The sequence below is a fragment of the Pseudophryne corroboree genome, chromosome 2 (assembly GCF_028390025.1).
Source record: "Pseudophryne corroboree isolate aPseCor3 chromosome 2, aPseCor3.hap2, whole genome shotgun sequence".
In the NCBI taxonomy this organism is placed as follows: domain Eukaryota; kingdom Metazoa; phylum Chordata; class Amphibia; order Anura; family Myobatrachidae; genus Pseudophryne; species Pseudophryne corroboree.
This window is the reverse complement of record NC_086445.1, coordinates 35,072,129-35,090,374: the sequence shown is the minus strand read 5'-3', so window position 1 is coordinate 35,090,374 and position 18,246 is coordinate 35,072,129. Positions and strand designations below refer to the sequence as shown.

General features: G+C 44.7%; 1 protein-coding gene across 3 annotated transcripts in view; it reads right to left on the bottom strand.

The window, feature by feature from the left end:
• Positions 1–18,246, bottom strand: part of LOC134995168 (zinc finger protein 436-like) — a 260,476-nt gene that overhangs the window by 71,142 nt on the left and 171,088 nt on the right. The window contains exon 12 of one of the 3 annotated variants that reach the window (XM_063951067.1): positions 1,132–1,682. The exons of 1 other annotated variant lie outside the window; for it this stretch is intronic. In XM_063951067.1, coding sequence (XP_063807137.1) covers positions 1,141–1,682 — 542 coding nt within the window. In that variant the 3' untranslated portion in view covers positions 1,132–1,140. Of the gene's footprint in view, positions 1–1,131; positions 1,683–15,372; positions 17,912–18,246 lie in introns of those variants that run through there. One more of the 3 variants, XM_063951066.1, reaches the window with a different exon arrangement.

The following is an 18,246-nucleotide window of genomic DNA, read 5'->3' as shown; positions in this document are numbered from 1 at the left end:
GCGTGCGCATCAGGACCAGATTTTGCTGGGTCAGTTCCATTGGACATTAGTGTGCACTCCACATTCTTACACCCACCCGCACTGCTCTCATGAGACCAGGACATTTATCATTTTCACAAATTAATGTTTTCCTGCAAATGTGTCTTTCTCTTCTTTCTTCTTACAGGGTACTTTCCCCCCACTGTGTGCTATTCCTGTAATGTGTACCTCCATTGGTTGCACACCCTGCCAGCAGTAACCTACACAGTGCGCCTCACATGGCTGCCTCGGATGGTTCCTCCATGGGCAGGGTGTGCTTCATTTGGATCTTTCCATGCAGGGTATAGCATACTCCTACACTCGTGTCAGTTTTCCCGTGAATACATTTGGCCCTTGTATGGCTCATCTCCCACTGTGTAACCTTCGTAGTGCGCCCAACATGGCTGCCTTATCTGGTAAACTTGTGGATGGGATGAAAAATACATGGACCTGATGGTTTTACTGGAACCCTACTCTGAACCTAAGGACTCTGCAATCTCCCCGTTTTGTGTTCTCTTCTAGGGGTGGACTATTCCACCCTGGGTAATCCTACGCAGAGCGCCTAAGATGGCTGCCGCACCTGGTACCTTGTGAGGGTGGAATACACAACCCCTGGAGGTTATTACCCAAAATGCTTACACCAACCCTGCATTATGCTTTCTGTCTTTATTGTCTGTGTGGTTTCTCTTTTGATGTAATACTTAAATCTTCTGTATTATGTGCATTGTGTGAGTTCTAGTTGGCGCCGCGGATGGCTGCCTCGGTGCTGCTCTGCCAAGCAGCCTTTGTGTTTAGTCCTACGTGTATAATATGTCTAATATGTTGAGTCTATTGTACAGTTGCAATGTGCAGTATCAACTCATACGTGTAATGTGTGTAATGTATGCTATGTTCTTCCCCCTTCGTATGCTATGTATTCCCCCTTCATGTTGCTGCTTGGCGATGCATTGTACCACAAAGAATTCCTTGTGTACGTGAGTACACCTGGCCAATAAAGCTGATTCTGATTCCGATTCTGATAACATGAAGAAGAGGATGTGGCAGAGTTAAGATCGATGTGCACTCATAATAAATCAGTTTGTTTGCAGTTTGTAAACAAGTCTTATGTTTCTGAGGAACAATTTATTTACGTAAACCGATGTGAACCCTCTTATGTTGCGAAAGGTTTGAGCTGTTAGAAAAGCAGCGGCCGCACTGGGAACACACATACGGCCTCTCTCCGGTGTGGATGCGCTGGTGTTTCACAAGGGTGGACCTCTGCGTGAAACACTTCCCACATTCCGCACAACTAAAGGGTTTCTCGCCAGAGTGTAGCCGCAGATGTGTAACAAGAGTAGAATTTCGCCCAAAACATCTCCCACACTCCTGACATGAAAATGGCCTCTCCCCGCTGTGAGTCCTCTTGTGACAAAGGAGATTTGACCGTAGATGAAAGGATTTCCCACAGAAAGAGCAGTGAAACAGTCTGTCCTCAGTGTGACATCGCTGGTGGGTGGTAAGTGACAACTTGGAGCTGAAGTGCATTCCGCAATCCGAGCACCTATACAAATTACTGGCACTATGCGTTTGCTGATGGGTGACGAGGGCTGAATGATTAGGGAAACATTGCTGACACTCCGAGCACTGATGCGTCTTCTCAGGATAGTGTGAGGAGGCGTGCGGACCTGTTGGGGACAAAAGTGCTAAGATAAACCCTCTATACATCAGCGGATGGGTCACATCATGTCTGAGATATTCTGTGTAGTTATACATATGTACCCTATAGATATCAGATATTACATATATTCAGTAGCATATACAATTGTTCCTTAACAGTCAACCCTGTCATTCATAAATAACATTAGAATTTGTGTCTAATTCAGTATGTATTATGACTTACAGGGACTTTATTTAGGCTAGATGTGCCCTTGTGTTTTTGTTTTGCCAAAACCAGCCTCATTGTTTTTGTTTTTGTTTTTCAGTTTTGGTAAAACCACCCTCAAGAGTTTTGATTTGGATTCGGATTAATTTTTGGACTTCTTGAAAATTTACAAAAACTAATAAATAATGTCATTTGGACCTATTTTGTTCCTACAGTATCATTAACATTAATAACATTAATTTCCAGTCAATTTTGACCACTGGCCGAAGGCTGGAGCAAGCTAAACTAAAAACAGAACAGCGACACAAACACATGGCAGTTTGAATAAATATAGCACATCTAAGAAACATTGCGGCAAATCAGTGGCATACAAAATGGCTGTTTAATAGAGCCCTGTAAACAGAATGTTTTTAATAATCAAGACCTAGAAGTTTTGTTTGATTGATTAAAAAAGAAAAATATAATAGAGAGGTGAAACATTTAAAAAAAAACAAGAATCCTAATGTGAGATTTAAAATGTACATTTTTATGCAATTGCAAACTGATACATGCAGCGAATCACAGATCTCAGGAATCATGACAATACCAGAGATGTAAATGGATTGGTGAGAGACAATAGACCATCAACAAACTCCGCCCCATCCCCCCCCACCACCAACAAAAATACTGTATTATACGATTATTACAATAATTATTTGTATGCTGCAAGTCAAGCACACACAAGTAAGGATGATAATAAAAAGCGGAATCAGATTGCGAGATACAAGAGACAGAAAAACATCAACAATGCCCCAATTACAATACAGTAATATATAATTACTATAATTTATTATACACAATGCTTCTAAAAATACAGCCTATAACGAAAAGAAAACTGGTGCACGATGGAAGTGTCCTTGGGACCTTCCATCCACCCTTATGTTTTATATGTAAAAAGGACATACACAGTTTAACAAACCAAGCACTTTACTTTGTGGCTGAAGTGCTTGGTTTGTATGTGCCCCCCACAAAAGACCAGATGATTGTGGATTGATTAAAGCAAGCTACCAATGGGCTTAAAAGGTTGTTATTCATAGTCACTTTTGGAACATGTCAGACTCATCACCATGCTCATCTAACTCCTTACTGTTGATGGTGTTGTTGTTAATAATAATCATTATCATCACACATTATTACTCATCCCCACTGCAATCCACCATTACAGAAGTAGTTTCTGTTTGTTATAATTGACAGCACAGGTCTTCTTTATAAAATTTGTAATTCAATTTAACGAACATCAGTTTTTCTACATTTTATGGAAGTAGCCTCCTACACCGGTCAATCACAGGTTTTACGGCTGTGTTAAATACTCTCCCTAACTACACACTGGGGGGCTGGCAGCTTAAGTACATCAAAGCGAGGTGGTACAAGTGGCTTTAAATTGCATTTTTTTCCTCCCAGTAGTCAAAGTGACTGTGTAACATGTTCATTTATACATTGTCATTAAAATAATCCTCCACTATTCTATTGATGCTTACTATTAAATTGAATCACAGTAGAAGTGTCAATAATTGTGGGCTATACTTTTAAGCCTAACTTTATGTCATAATGTTTCACTCTGGTGTGATGAGTTGACTCATGGTCATCATCATCACCAGTGGGTCTCTTGGAAAAGTTAAATTTTTACCTGGCAACAGCATTTACAGGAGAAGCTGAATCAAGAGACATCACTGTGTCTTGTGCAACTTGAGCTGACAACTTACTCGCAAAGACCTCTACATGTCGGTGTAAACATTATTAAATATACTGTTTTATATTATTGTTGGAGTAAATAATTACCTAACTGAATCGGGCTTCCTAGTAAACTATATTTACAATTTTATTTTCATGTTCATTGTGGGGGGGTTTAGAAATCACCTTTAAATTGGAAGCAGTAGAACAGTTTGGACAATTTTTTGCCAATCTAGATCAGGCACCAGGTTTTCTCTATATTTTTTAGGAAACTCTGAACAAGTTTATTATGTGTGCAAAACATGGTACGTGCTGAAATTCTTCCAGATGTAATTCTTGCACAATGTTACTTGGAAAATTGGAAATGACAAATCCTGAGGAGATTCTTCTCAGAGAGCTGTGTAAGAAATTTTCCTATCACAGCCCTGAGTTTTTTCAACAGATTGGTACTGGTACTGAAGCCAGTGATACAGAGAGTAGCTTGCCTGTGAATGAGCTGCCATTTGTTAGATGCCGCTGCTGCTGGTGCTGCTTAAGGCAATACACCCACCCAGTGGACTGTCACAGTCATGCAGTGTCGGACTGGGGCACGAAGGACCCACCGGGGGAATGCTTTTGTAGGGGCTCATGCTTAATGGTGTGGCCAGGCTCCACTGGGGTGTGGCCAGCCACCACAGAGGTTTGGCTAACCATTACAGAGTACATGTTCTGTCTCCCTTGGTAAATGTATAATAGACCATATTCTTGTAAAGTATAATGTAACATATCTATAATGCATAATTAAAGTGCACTAGGATAGTCTGGAACCTGATCCCTAGAGGAGGAGGGCCCACAGGCAGTGGGGCCCACCGGTGGATTCCCGTTCCCCTCTGGGCCAGTCTGACCCTGCAGTCATGTAATCTTTAGTTTGACCAGTACCGCTTGTCCACATATCTGTGGTTAAGTGGATAGTCAGTGCAAAACTTCTTGGTACAGGTAATAGTTCTGATAAAATGGAATTAAGATGGAATTGGTAGCGGGGACACATGACCTCAAATTATTGTTTAAAGCCAGATGCATTGATGGCAGATATAGGACGCAGATCTAATGCTAACATAGCTGCCATGGCTTCAGTGAATTGCTGTGCAACAGGATGTTGTCCGTCATACTTGGTTCCTCTTGCAAATGCTTGCTTGAAACTACTAGCCTTTCTTGGTCTCCTTCTGGGATGAAGAGTCACCCCCCAGTAGCAGCAGAAGGATTCTACATGAGAATTCTGGAAAGGGGAGGAATTAGTTAGCCTTTGTAAATAGGAATAGTAGCAAGACTACCTCAGATCATTAATGAGGAGTTTGATGAAGATGGTGTTGGCGATGGGAGATTGCATGTGCTGGTCCAAACTGCTGGAAGCCGATGATGGACTTCTTGCGATTATTTTACAGGACTTTTCAGATTTTAATAATTTGCATGAAAAGAACTTGTTGCAAATAACAGGGATGAGGTCCTCAGATGGTTAATGTCACTACCTATACTTACTTTGACCTCACAAATGGTACAGATGCCTTGAAAATGTTGTCAGATTTGGGTAATATTGATTCCAAATGACAGAGGTGTATTTTGTGGTCCTATGCCCAGGCATGACAACGTCCTTCTTTTCATCATCACTGGGAAGAACTGCTGTCATTGGTGGCTGACTTACTTTGACACAAACATCCTTCTCCTGGAATTTATCAACTTCTTCCTGTCCAACACATTCAGACATAGCACTCGTGGACACACTTTGACTCTCCTCAGGGATTTGTGCAGTTTGGGAACAGTTTGTTCTTCATAGTGTTCTTTTTGTGCACTGATTTGCCTATTTTAAAGGTGACACATCTAGACACAGAACGAGAAGGTGTTCAATGCGAGGATACAGTAGATACATGTGTTTGGTCCTGGCTTATGCAATAGGTCTTTTATTGCAGGAAAAAGCAGTAGAAGGACCACCACTAGAAAAGAAAGACCATTGTTTGAGACTTTCCTTGCCACTGTGTGTGGTGTAAGGCATGTTGCCAAAGTTACATTTTTCATTAATACATTTTCCTTTCATATTTAGAGGCAGTGATTTGTTTATCATTGTGAAATACTGTTTAGATTTGAGGTACGCTTCACACCTTCTTTCCTCTTGACCACCTTTAGTAGATGTTTAAGAAGAACTAGGACTGACAGCAGCCACAGCAATAGTACTGGGTTGCTTCTGCTCTTCTATTGATTGATCCACGATTGGTTTTATTTTTAAAAACCAGAGCAGGAGTAAAGCTACCATTGTTGAACTTAACTGCTACAATACCAAGTCAATGTACAAAGAGATAGGGAAAGGAGGATGATTGTTACCTTTGCCATGCAGAAATGTATATCACCATCTACATGTAAAAGTTTATATGAAAATTAAACTGCTCCCTTTACATGTGCAGCTCCAAGTCCTGCATACCACGGAAAAGAAGTCTGTTTGCACTTAGTGAACAAGCTATGTATGTGAGGAGCAGTTTATTGGACTAAACCGGTGTGAACTCTCATGTTGCTGAAGGTTTGAGCGGTCAGAAAAGCAGCGGCCACACTGGGAACACGCAAATGGCCTCTCTTCGGTGTGGAGGCGCTGGTGTTTCACAAGGTTGGATCTCTGCGTGAAACACTTCCCACATTCAGCGCAACTAAAGGGTTTCTCGCCAGAGTGAATCCGCTGGTGAGTAATAAGAGAAAAACTTCTGGCAAAACTTTTACCGCACTCCGGCCATGAAAATGGTTTCTCCCCGGTGTGAGTCCTTTTATGTGACAAGAGACGTGAATTCTGATGGAAGGATTTCCCACTATAACAATGAAACAATCTGTCCTTGGTGTGACATCACTGGTGGGTGGTAAAATTAATTTTGGAGCTGAAACACATTCTGCAGACCGAGCATCTATACAGATTACTGGTGCTATGCGTTTGCTGATATGTGACGAGGGCTGAATGATTAGGGAAACATTGCTGACACTCCGAGCACTGATGCGTCTTCTCAGGATAGTGTGAGGAGGTGTGCGGAAATCAGTATACATCAGTAGATGGGTCGTGGCACTATGTGTGAAATTTTGGTGCAGTTTTACATAAGTATCATCTATAGTAGATATCAGATAAAACAATTATTCAGTATCATATACAATTGTTCCTTAACAGTTATACCCCTTTTCCACTAGAAGTCGCGGGTCTGACCAGGGATTTGGAACACGGTTCCAAGCAAGGTCAGACCCGAGATGGACCCCTTTTCCACAATGGCACCAACTCGGGAATATCACCTGGGTGCAGTGTCTTCTGGCCGGCGCTTGGAAAGCCGGCAGATCGGGACCCTCGGCGCATGGCCTTGGTCCCGTTAGGCCATGCCCCCAATCTGATGCTGCCCACCGCCATGCTGGAGGCAAGCCCAGCACTCTGGAAGCTGCTGGGCTGCCCCCAGCCTCCGGCACTCACTGTCCCGGCCAGCGCTGCTGTCTGCATAGTAGGACAAATAGCAGCGCTGACAGCATGCGCTGTCCCCCCCCAACCTCCCTTGTGACACTGCAGTCAGAGAGGTATGGGCTCTGACATGCTGTAAACGGGTTCTGGGTCGGTTGACCCGGGTAACCCATTTACACTACACCCTTACCTGGGTCATTCCCGGGTCCAACCCAGGTAGCTACCCAGGTAGGATTCCTGGGTCAGTGGACCCGGGTTTTTTATGAAGGAGCCGTTTCCACTACCAAAACATCTGAGTCGATGCGCGCCCCCGTGCAAAAACCCGTTGTTTTTTTTAACTAGTGGAAAAGGGTTTTAATGATAATAATTACTTTATTTATATAATATATGGACCATCCAGCACTGTGATTAATATTCCAAAATTGTTCCTATGCAGTACGGTGCAAAAGTTTACGGCAAGTGTGGAAAAAAATGCAGCAAAGTAAGAATTCTTTAAAAAATAGATGTGTTAAGATTTTATTTTATCAATTAACAAAATGCAAAGTGTATGAGCAGAAGAGAACTCTAAATCAAACAAATAGTTGGTGTGACCACCCTTTGCCTTCAAAACAGCATCAATTCTTCTAGGTACACTTGCACAAAGTCAAGGATTTTGTGGGATTATAATCAGGTTTATTATTAACCAAGCATACTAAACAGGTGATAATGATCCTCATTTACATATGTAGGTTGAAACACAGTCATTAACTGAAACAGAGACAGCTGTGTAGGAGGCTTAAAACTGGGTGAGGAACAGCCAAACTCTGTTACAAAGGTGAGGTTTTGTAAAACAGGTCACAGGTCATACAACATGGCAAGACTTAGCACAGCAACAAGACACAAGGTAGCTATACTGCCTCAGCAAGGACTCTCCCAGGCAAAGATCACAAAGCTGACTGGGGTTTCAAGATATGCTGTTCAATCTCTTTTGAAGAAGCACAAAGAAACGGAAAACGTTGAGGACCGTAGACGCAGTAGTTAGCAAAGGACACATCATGCTTACTTCCCTTTGAAATTGGAAGATGTCCAGCAGTGTCGTCAGCAGTAATACAGATTTCTGATGCTTCGCATGTACTCCTCCAAAGAAACATACTAGATTGTCAGCTCCTCTTCCTAAGTCTCCCAAGTTCTATGCGTCACCCAACATTGCAAATCAGAAAACGTACTGTGTAATGCTCTTCAGCGTTTCCCACTTCCAGGGTATATGATGACATGGATTCCATGGGCAATTGACATTAGTCCACGCAGATGTTCAGCAAGACCACCAGTTGTGCTTTCCCCCTGACAGACCTATCCCCTTCCATTTCCTGGCTCCTATGTACATTAACCCTTACCAACAGGTAATATTGGTGTGGGGTGGCATTTGTAGGGCAAAGAGCATGGGGTCCTCCCGAAAACACATCAGACTATAGCCCTCATTCCGAGTTGTTCGCTCGGTAATTTTCTTCGCATCGCAGCGATTTTCCGCTAATTGCGCATGCGCAATGTTCGCACTGCGACTGCGCCAAGTAAATTTGCTAAGAAGTTTGGTATTTTACTCACGGCATTACGAGGTTTTTTCTTCGTTCTGGTGATCGTTGTGTGATTGACAGGAAGTGGGTGTTTCTGGGCGGAAACTGGCCGTTTTATTGGAGTGTCTGAAAAAACGCTGCCGCTTCTGGGAAAAACGAGGGAGTGGCTGGAGAAACGGGGGAGTGTCTGGGCGAACGCTGGGTGTGTTTGTGACGTCAAACCAGGAACGACAAGCACTGAACTGATCGCACTGGAAGAGTAAGTCTCGAGCTACTCAGAAACTGCACAGAAAAATCTTTTCGCAATATTGCGAATACTTCGTTCGCAATTCTGTTAAGCTAAGATACACTCCAGAGGGCGGCGGCTTAGCGTGTGTAATGCTGCAAAAAGCGGCTAGCGAGCGAACAACTCGGAATGAGGGCCTATGCCAGGTCTAGTGGCACTATAGCAAGAAAACTGGAATGATGGGGTTTCAGGGCTACAGTGACTGCTCAGCACTGGGCAGTATTCCTTTAAGACAATGGGGCCACAAAACAGAAAGAAGCAGCCCAGCACTGAGAGGACTACGGTTCTTCCTGCTTCCCTTGTGCAGTGAGTGTGGGCTGATTACAAAATGTAAAGTAGTTATATGCTGGGTGGAAAAGCACAATGACCTTTATAAGAAATAATGGCACCCTCCCCCTCTCCACACACACCCACGCACACACAGACAACCATAAGTCACCATTATATTCCATATCTAAAACCAGGGCTGTGTAGAGGAGATTCTCCTGGTCCACCAAGCATTCCAGGGTTTTGTTTTTTTAAAGGCTATTTAGGCCTAAGTGTTTGGAGTAAACTGTATCCAACTCTATATCAGGCTCTTAAAGTAGAGGGCAACTAAAGGTACAAGAAAAGCAAATAATATTACAAAAACTGAACTCTTTTCCCCAGCCACGACCACCCTCTCTCTCTCTCTCTCTCTCTCTCTCTCTCTCTCTCTCTCTCTCTCTCTCTCTCTCTCTCTGATGGCACCGTCTCTCTCTCCTCTGTCTCTCAAGTTTAATGTCTAGCAATCAGGCCCCTCCTCACCCTGGAAGCTATTAAAACTCTCCACCATGTCCTCATCATTACCCATCTTGATTACTGTAATCTGCTTCTCAGAGCCGGCCCTAACCAATATGATGCCCTAGGCAAAATTTTGGCTGGTGCCCCCTAGCACCACCGCTGGTTCTGCCTCTGACCTTGCACCTCTTTCCCAGCACCATTACCCCTCACCCATAGCAGTCCTTGTACCCCCTATATTTTAAATAGGAACAGTTCGCACATTTGACGCACAGCCCAAAAAGGGGCATCTTCTTGCTGGGAAGGGACATGGCCACACAATAGTAACCCCAATTCCAATTACGCCACACAGTACTGCAACTTTATTCACATTTTATCTTGCGATAGTGTCCATAATTCATATTACATCCCACAGTAGTATCAATTTACCTTATAAACGTTACTCCTCACAGTAGAGCCCCTTATTCACATTACATCACACTGAATTGCTCCTTATTCACATTACACCACACCTTATTGCTCTTTATTCACATTAGACGACACAGTATTGCCCTTTCTTTTTGCAACGCCACATAGTAGAGCACCTTATACACATAATGCCACACATTAGTAATGCATTTATACACAATTCCACACAGTAATGCCCCTTACACATATGAGACACATTAATGTTCTTATAAACATAATGCACCTTACACATTAGGACAACCTTTATTAATGCCCTTTTACACATAATGTCCCTTACACATATGCCGCACATTATTAATGCCCTTATACACATAATGACACACATAGTGCCCCCCTACACATTTGCTGCACATTATTAGTGCCCCTATACACATAATGACACACATACAATAGTACCCTGTTACACATATGCCGCACATTATTAATGCCCTTATACACATAATGACACACACAGTGGCCCTTTACACATATGTTGCACATTATTAATGCATTTTTACATGACACACATAATGCTCCTTACACATATTCCGAACACTACTGCACAACCAACCCACTCACATGCACACAGCACTCACACTTCCACTAACACTGTGACCTCTGCCTCTGCTTGGATACAGATGTGTCCTCACAAATCTTGCCTCAATGCTAACGTCTGGCACTTTTTTTTTTATGAAAATGCATCTTATTTGCATTGCTATGTGTCTAGGATGCACAAGCAGCTTCTGCTGATTAAACTGATATGCAGCATGCCAATATACTGTGTATATATATATATATATATATATATACAGTATATATATATATATATATATATATATACACTGTGGCTGTATCTGCATATGAAATGCTACATACAGAATATAGGCATGTCGCATATCATTTTAATCAGCAGAAGCTGATGATGCCCCTAGGCATATCAAATGCCCTAGGCAATTGCCTAGTTTGCCTATGCCTATGGCCGGCTCTGCTGCTTCTGTCTGGCCTGTCTAACTCCCACCTCGCTCCTCTGCAGGCTGTCCGTGACTACCTACTTTCTTCTCTCATCTCTCCACCTCGGCTATCCCTCTCCGCGAGTCACTCCTCTGGCTCCCTATCCACCTCAGAATTAAATTACAAGCTCCTCTCTAACATACAAAGCTCTAGACCTCATGGCTCCTCCTTAAGTCTCCACCCTCATTTCCTCACACACTACCCCACAACCTCTTCATCCTGCTCATGATTACTGTCCCACCTCCTCTCTGATCACCACTTCCCACTGTCACAGTCAGGATTTCTCCTGAGTCGTTCCTACTCTCTGCAATACCAGCCCTTCGCTCTATCACTCCTATCCTCTGCAATACCAGCATTTCGTTCCATCACTCCTACCCTCTGCAATACCAGCCCTTCCCTCCATCACTCCTACCCTCTGCAATACCAGCCCTTCGCTCCATCACTCCTACCCTCTGCAATACCAGCCCTTCGCTCTATCACTCCTATCCTCTGCAACACCAGCCCTTCGCTCCATCACTCCTACCCTCTGCAACACCAGCCCTTCGCTCCATCACTCCTACCCTGTGCAATACCAGCCCTTCGCTCCATCACTCCTACCCTCTGCAACACCAGCCCTTCGCTCCATCACTCCTACTCTCTGCAATACCAGCCCTTCGCTCCATCACTCCTACTCTCTGCAATACCAGCCCTTCACTCCATCACTCCTACCCTCTGCAATACCAGTCCTTCGCTCTATCACTCCTATCCTCTGCAATACCAGCCCTTCGCTCCATCACTCCTACCCTCTGCAATACCAGCCCTTCGCTCCATCACTCCTACCCTCTGCAATACCAGCCCTTCGCTCCATCACTCCTATCCTCTGCAGTACCAGCCCTTCACTCCATCACTCCTACCCTCTGTAATACCAGCCCTTCGCTCCATCACTCCTACCCTCTGCAATACCAGCCCTTCACTCCATCACTCCTACTCTCTGCAATACCAGCCCTTCACTCCATCACTCCTACCCTCTGCAATACCAGCCCTTCGCTCCATCGCTCTTACCCTCTGCAATACCAGCCCTTCGCTCCATCGCTCTTACCCTCTGCAATACCAGCCCTTCCCTCCATCACTTTTACCCTCTGCAATACCAGCCCTTCGCCCCATCACTCCTACCCTCTGCAATACCAGCCCTTCGCTCCATCACTCCTACCCTCTGCAGTACCAGCCCTTCACTCCATCACTCCTATCCTCTGCAATACCAGCCCTTCACTCCATCACTCCTATCCTCTGCAATACCAGCCCTTCACTCCATCACTCCTATCCTCTGCAATACCAGCCCTTACCTCCATCACTCCTACCCCCTGCAATACCAGCCCTTCGCTTCATCACTCCTACCCCCTGCAATACCAGCCCTTCGCTTCATCACTCCTACCCTCTGCAATACCAGCCCTTCGCTCCATCACTACTATCCTCTGCAATACCAGCCCTTCCCTCCATCACTCCTACCCTCTGCAATACCAGCCCTTCCCTCCATCACTCCTATCCTCTGCAATACCAGCCCTTTGCTCCATCACTCCTACCCTCTGCAATACCAGCCCTTCGCTCCATCACTCCTACCCTCTGCAGTACCAGCCCTTCACTCCATCACTCCTATCCTCTACAATACCAGCCCTTCCCTCCATCACTCCTACCCCCTGCAATACCAGCCCTTCGCTCCATCACTCCTACCCTCTGCAATACCAGCCCTTCGCTCCATCACTCCTACCCTCTGCAATACCAGCCCTTCACTCCATCACTCCTACCCTCTGCAATACCAGCCCTTCGCTCCATCACTCCTACCCTCTGCAAAACCAGCCCTTCGCTCCATCACTCCTACCCTCTGCAATACCAGCCCTTCGCTCCATCACTCCTATCCTCTGCAGTACCAGCCCTTCCCTCCCTCACTGCTACCCTCTGCAATACCAGCCCTTCGCTCCATCACTCCTATCCTCTGCAATACCAGCCCTTCCCTCCCTCACTCCTACCCTCTGCAATACCAGCCCTTTGCTCCATCACTCCTACTCTCTGCAATACCAGCCCTTCGCTCCATCACTCCTACCCTCTGTAATACCAGCCCTTCCCTCCATCACTCTTACCCTCTGTAATACCAGCCTTTCCCTCCATCACTCCTACCCTCTGCAATACCAGCCCTTCACTCCATCGCTCCTACCCTCTGCAATACCAGCCCTTCCCTCCATCACTCCTATCCTCTGCAATACCAGCCCTTCGCTCCATCACTCCTACCCTCTGCAATACCAGCCCTTCCCTCCATCACTCCTACCCTCTGCAATACCAGCCCTTCGCTCCATCGCTCTTACCCTCTGCAATACCAGCCCTTCCCTCCATCACTTTTACCCTCTGCAATACCAGCCCTTCCCTCCATCACTCCTACCCTCTGCAATACCAGCCCTTCCCTCCATCACTCCTATCCTCTGCAATATCAGCCCTTCGCTCTATCACTCCTACCCTCTGCAATACCAGCCCTTCCCTCCATCACTCCTACCCTCTGCAATACCAGCCCTTCCCTCCATCACTCCTACCCTCTGTAATACCAGCCCTTCCCTCCATCACTCCTACCCTCTGCAATCCCAGCCCTTTGCTCCATCGCTCTTACCCTCTGCAATACCAGCCCTTCCCTCCATCACTTTTACCCTCTGCAATACCAGCACTTCCCTCCATCACTCCTACCCTCTGCAATACCAGCCCTTCCCTCCATCACTCCTATCCTCTGCAATACCAGCCCTTCGCTCCCTCACTCCTACCCTCTGCAATACCAGCCCTTCCCTCCATCACTCCTACCCTCTGCAATACCAGCCCTTCCCTCCATCACTCCTACCCTCTGTAATACCAGCCCTTCCCTCCATCACTCCTACCCTCTGCAATACCAGCCCTTTGCTCCATCGCTCTTACCCTCTGCAATACCAGCCCTTCCCTCCATCACTTTTACCCTCTGCAATACCAGCCCTTCCCTCCATCACTCCTACCCTCTGCAATACCAGCCCTTCCCTCCATCACTCCTACCCTCTGCAATACCAGCCCTTCCCTCCATCACTCCTATCCTCTGCAATACCAGCCCTTCGCTCCATCATACTCTCTCCCATTCCCCCAGCACACACTTAAAACTGGTTTTGTCTTTATAACTAACCACCCCTCGTCCTAATTCCGCAGCCTCAGCCCTCTTCTCCCCATTCGTGTCAACCCATATTCCCTATAGCTTGTAAGCTCCTATGAGTAAGGCCTTCTCTCCTTTGTCTTTATACAATTATGCTACCGGGATGTAGTTATGAGACCGCCAGTCACAATACCGACGCCTATATCCCGCCCCCTCAAAATCTCGACAGTCGGCATGCTGACTAACAGGGACTATTCCCACTTGTGGGCGTCCATGACAACTATAGACTTGGAATAGGACCTGTGGCGAGCGCAGCAAGCCCGCAAGGGACTTCATTGCACTCGCAAACCCCCCCTCCCACCCCGCTGGCATTCTAATACCCGGGATCCCGGCGTTGGTATGGTGTCCGGTGAGATCCCAAACACCGGTGACCCATACCCAACCCATGCTACCTGCACACCGTAGTTTTGTATCTATGTGAAATTATTTACTGTCTGTTTTATTTTGTAGTTATGTATCTGGTCAGCTTTATCCCCTTGTACGGCGCTACAGAACCCTTTTGGAAGCTTATAAATAAAATATAATAATAATACTGCATGTTTATTTGGTATATAAATACTGTGTCTGCCCATCTGCTGTGTCGCCCACGGCAGACCTATGCTGACAGCACAAGCTGATCCTGTTCCTCACAAGAGGGAGTGCAGTGCAGTCGGCAGGTGAAGCAGCTTTTTCGACATGACCAAACATGAACTTATCCACTTTACAGAAACATGAAAGGCACAAAACACCTAACGGCAGACCTTGTCATTAAGCTATGCACAACTTTAGTAAGGGCCCCTTTGATGATGTGTTATCTGAGGGTGGCAGGAGAACTAAAACTGATTTCATTACATATATTTCTCTTTAGTGAACGTAATACAGACATCTATAAACAGACAAAAAGAAATCATGAACATGATCAGCTCACATGGTAAGTAAATGAAATAGAACAGTCTGTTGACTTTTATCTGATAGGTAACACATACACAGAGGTGACTATATTGTATGTTTATCTTCATTAGTAATAATAATAATAATAATAATAATAATTTTATTTATATAGCGCTCTTTCTCCAATAGGACTCAAGTCGCTTAACAGATACATAGAATAATATAGCACAGAAAATAATGAAGTACAGAACAGCTTTTCATAAAATACAGAAGCATGGAGATACTAAAAGGACATTATGGAAATGCTTGAGCAAACAGGAAAGTCTTGAGTCTACTTTTGAAGGATCCTATAGTTGGGCCTCTCGCACTGTGCGGGGAAGTGAGTTCCATAGAGTCGGAGCCGCATGACTAAAACCTTGACCCCCAAATGAATTACGGGAGATTCTAGGTACTGCTAAAAGTCCTTCATCTACAGATCGCAGTAGTCGAGTGGGGAGGTATGGGATCAGAAGCTGCTTCAGGTACCTTGGGCCCTGGTCATGTAATGCTTTGAAACTCAGTAAGCCAATCTTGAAGATGATTCGCCATTTTACAGGCAGCCAGTGAAGGGAGTAGAGGATGGGTGTTATGTGGCTAGAACGGGGCAGGTTGGTTAACAGCCTGGTAGCTGTTTTTTGCACCAGCTGTAAACAGTGCAAATCTTTTGCTGGGAGACCAAGCTAGAGGGCATTACAGTAGTCTAAAAGAGATGATACAAATGCATGTATGACTTTTGGCAGATCATCTGAGGGAATTAAGTGCTTGATTCTGGCTATGTTCCTCAGGTGAAAGAATGAGGATTTGATTGTGGCTGATATCTGATGTTTAAGTGTCAAGCCACCAACCAGGACAACGCCCAGATTCCACACATGATCAGTGGTTTGTAATTCTGAATCCCTGAGTGTAAGTCCAGTTGGTTGGCTATGCTGCAGTCTTGTCCTTTGATATTGCGGTCCTATCATAAGGACCTCTGTTTTATCCGGGTTCAGTCGCAGCCAACTGACACTCATCAACTCCAGGAGCTCAGCTAGACAGCCATTTAGGGTTGCTATTGGGTTATCAGTGCCCGGAGCAAAGGACAGTATGTTATTATAGACAGCTACTAATCACAGACTAATTTTTTACTACATAGACAGTAATAGCAACAGTCAGATCGATAGGTAACAGAAAAACTAACCAAACACTACAGAGTACTTGTTACTTGTTGTTGCTAAACAAATATTCACGAAAACGCAGCTTATCATTTCACGACAATCAGGAGACATCACTGCTTGCACATGAATTGATAAGCTCCATTCGTGTTTTCATTGATTCTGTTCATAAAATGGCTGCCGTGTCTCAGTGATGTCACTGGTTTCTAATGAGCGGATAGGCTGCATTGTCAGGATTCATAGCTCAGTCCACAAAATGGCTGCCACCACTGGGTACTTGCTGCACAGTTAGGGCAGCTTATTAAAAAAGGAATTACATTTTTATTTTTTTCGTAAAATGAATTCATTCCAATGTTGTATTACATTAATTATATGTTACACAACATGTTAAAGGCTCATTGACAAATGTATAAAAGCGCAAATGTTGTGGCCTGATGACAGCTGGCTACCTTTGCACAACTACGCATTGCTTTATTGGCAGGAAATGGATAAAGGGTGCTGCGTGGTAGAAATAAGTTAGGTGTATTAATGAACTATTTTTTTTACCCACATTAGACTTGAGTTTGCAGAAATGGATTACTTAAAATAATTAAGCTACTGAAGGACCAATAAGGGGGAGGAAGCAAGAACGAGCACAGACTTTCCTCTCCAGAAAAAGACTGATTTTCCTACCTCCTCATTTTAGAAGCCTATTGCAGTTGATCCAATGTTATAAAAAAGTCAAACAAAAGTGAGAAACAGAACAAAGACATCCCTATTATAAGATAAACCAAGTATGTAAGGAGCAACATAAAAAAATATAAATGAAAGAGGAGGACGCTACTATAACGGCAGTAGTCCACACCATGATGAGATATTTTTGTTGTTTTCCACCATGTGCATTTCCAGATCACTCCACAGACCCGGCAAACTGGGTGCACAAAATTTCTTTGGTGGATAAAGGGGCAACGTGAGTTAAGCTTTTTTGCAGTTTGTAAACAATCCTCATGTATCCGAATGACTGTTCATTCACCTAGGACACAAAAGATGTCAAGATTTCCCCCCATAGTGAATTATCTGATGCCGAACAAGATTTGAGCTCTGAGAAAAGCAGCGGCCGCACTGAGAGCACACGAACGGTCTCTCCCCGGTGTGAGTGCGCTTATGTTTCACAAGATTGCTGCTTTGAGTGAAACGCTTGCCACACTCCATGCACTTGAACGGTTTCTCGCCAGAGTGTATCCTCCAGTGGTTAACAAAGGTAAATCTTTTCTCAAAGCATCTCCCGCACTCCGGGCAGGAAAATGCACTTTCCCCGGTGTGAGTCCTCTTATGTGACAGAAGGTGTGACCTCTGGTGCAAAGATTTCCCACTATAAGGTTGATGGAGCATTTTGTCCTCAGTGTGTGATCGCTGGTGGGCGGTAAGAGCCAATTTGGAGTTGAAATTCACTCCGCAAACCGAGCACCAATATAGATTACTGGCGCTATGCGTTTGCTGATGGGTGACGAGGGCTGAATGATTAGGGAAACATTGCTGACACTCCGAGCACTGATGCGTCTTCTTAGGATAGTGTGAGGAGGCGTGCGGACCTGTTGGGGACAAAAGTACTAAGATTAATCATCTATACATCGGCGGATGTATCGCGTCAGTATGTGTGATAAGCGCCGAGCAGCATTCAGTCTTAAGGTTTGATTCAATTAGCTCAGTATCATATGGAAATCTCACTTAAAAGACCACATGTTGTTCTCAGAATAAAACTATCTAGTTTACAGTGTAATAAAAACAAAGATGCATTCTGTACTGATACTTCAGTCCCAATCACCCCGTCATGACAGAAGGAACACCTTTTTACACTACAGGAATATTGCCGAGTCTGTCTCCCCTCCTCACTGGCATAAATATCACTAGATACAGGTGAAACTCA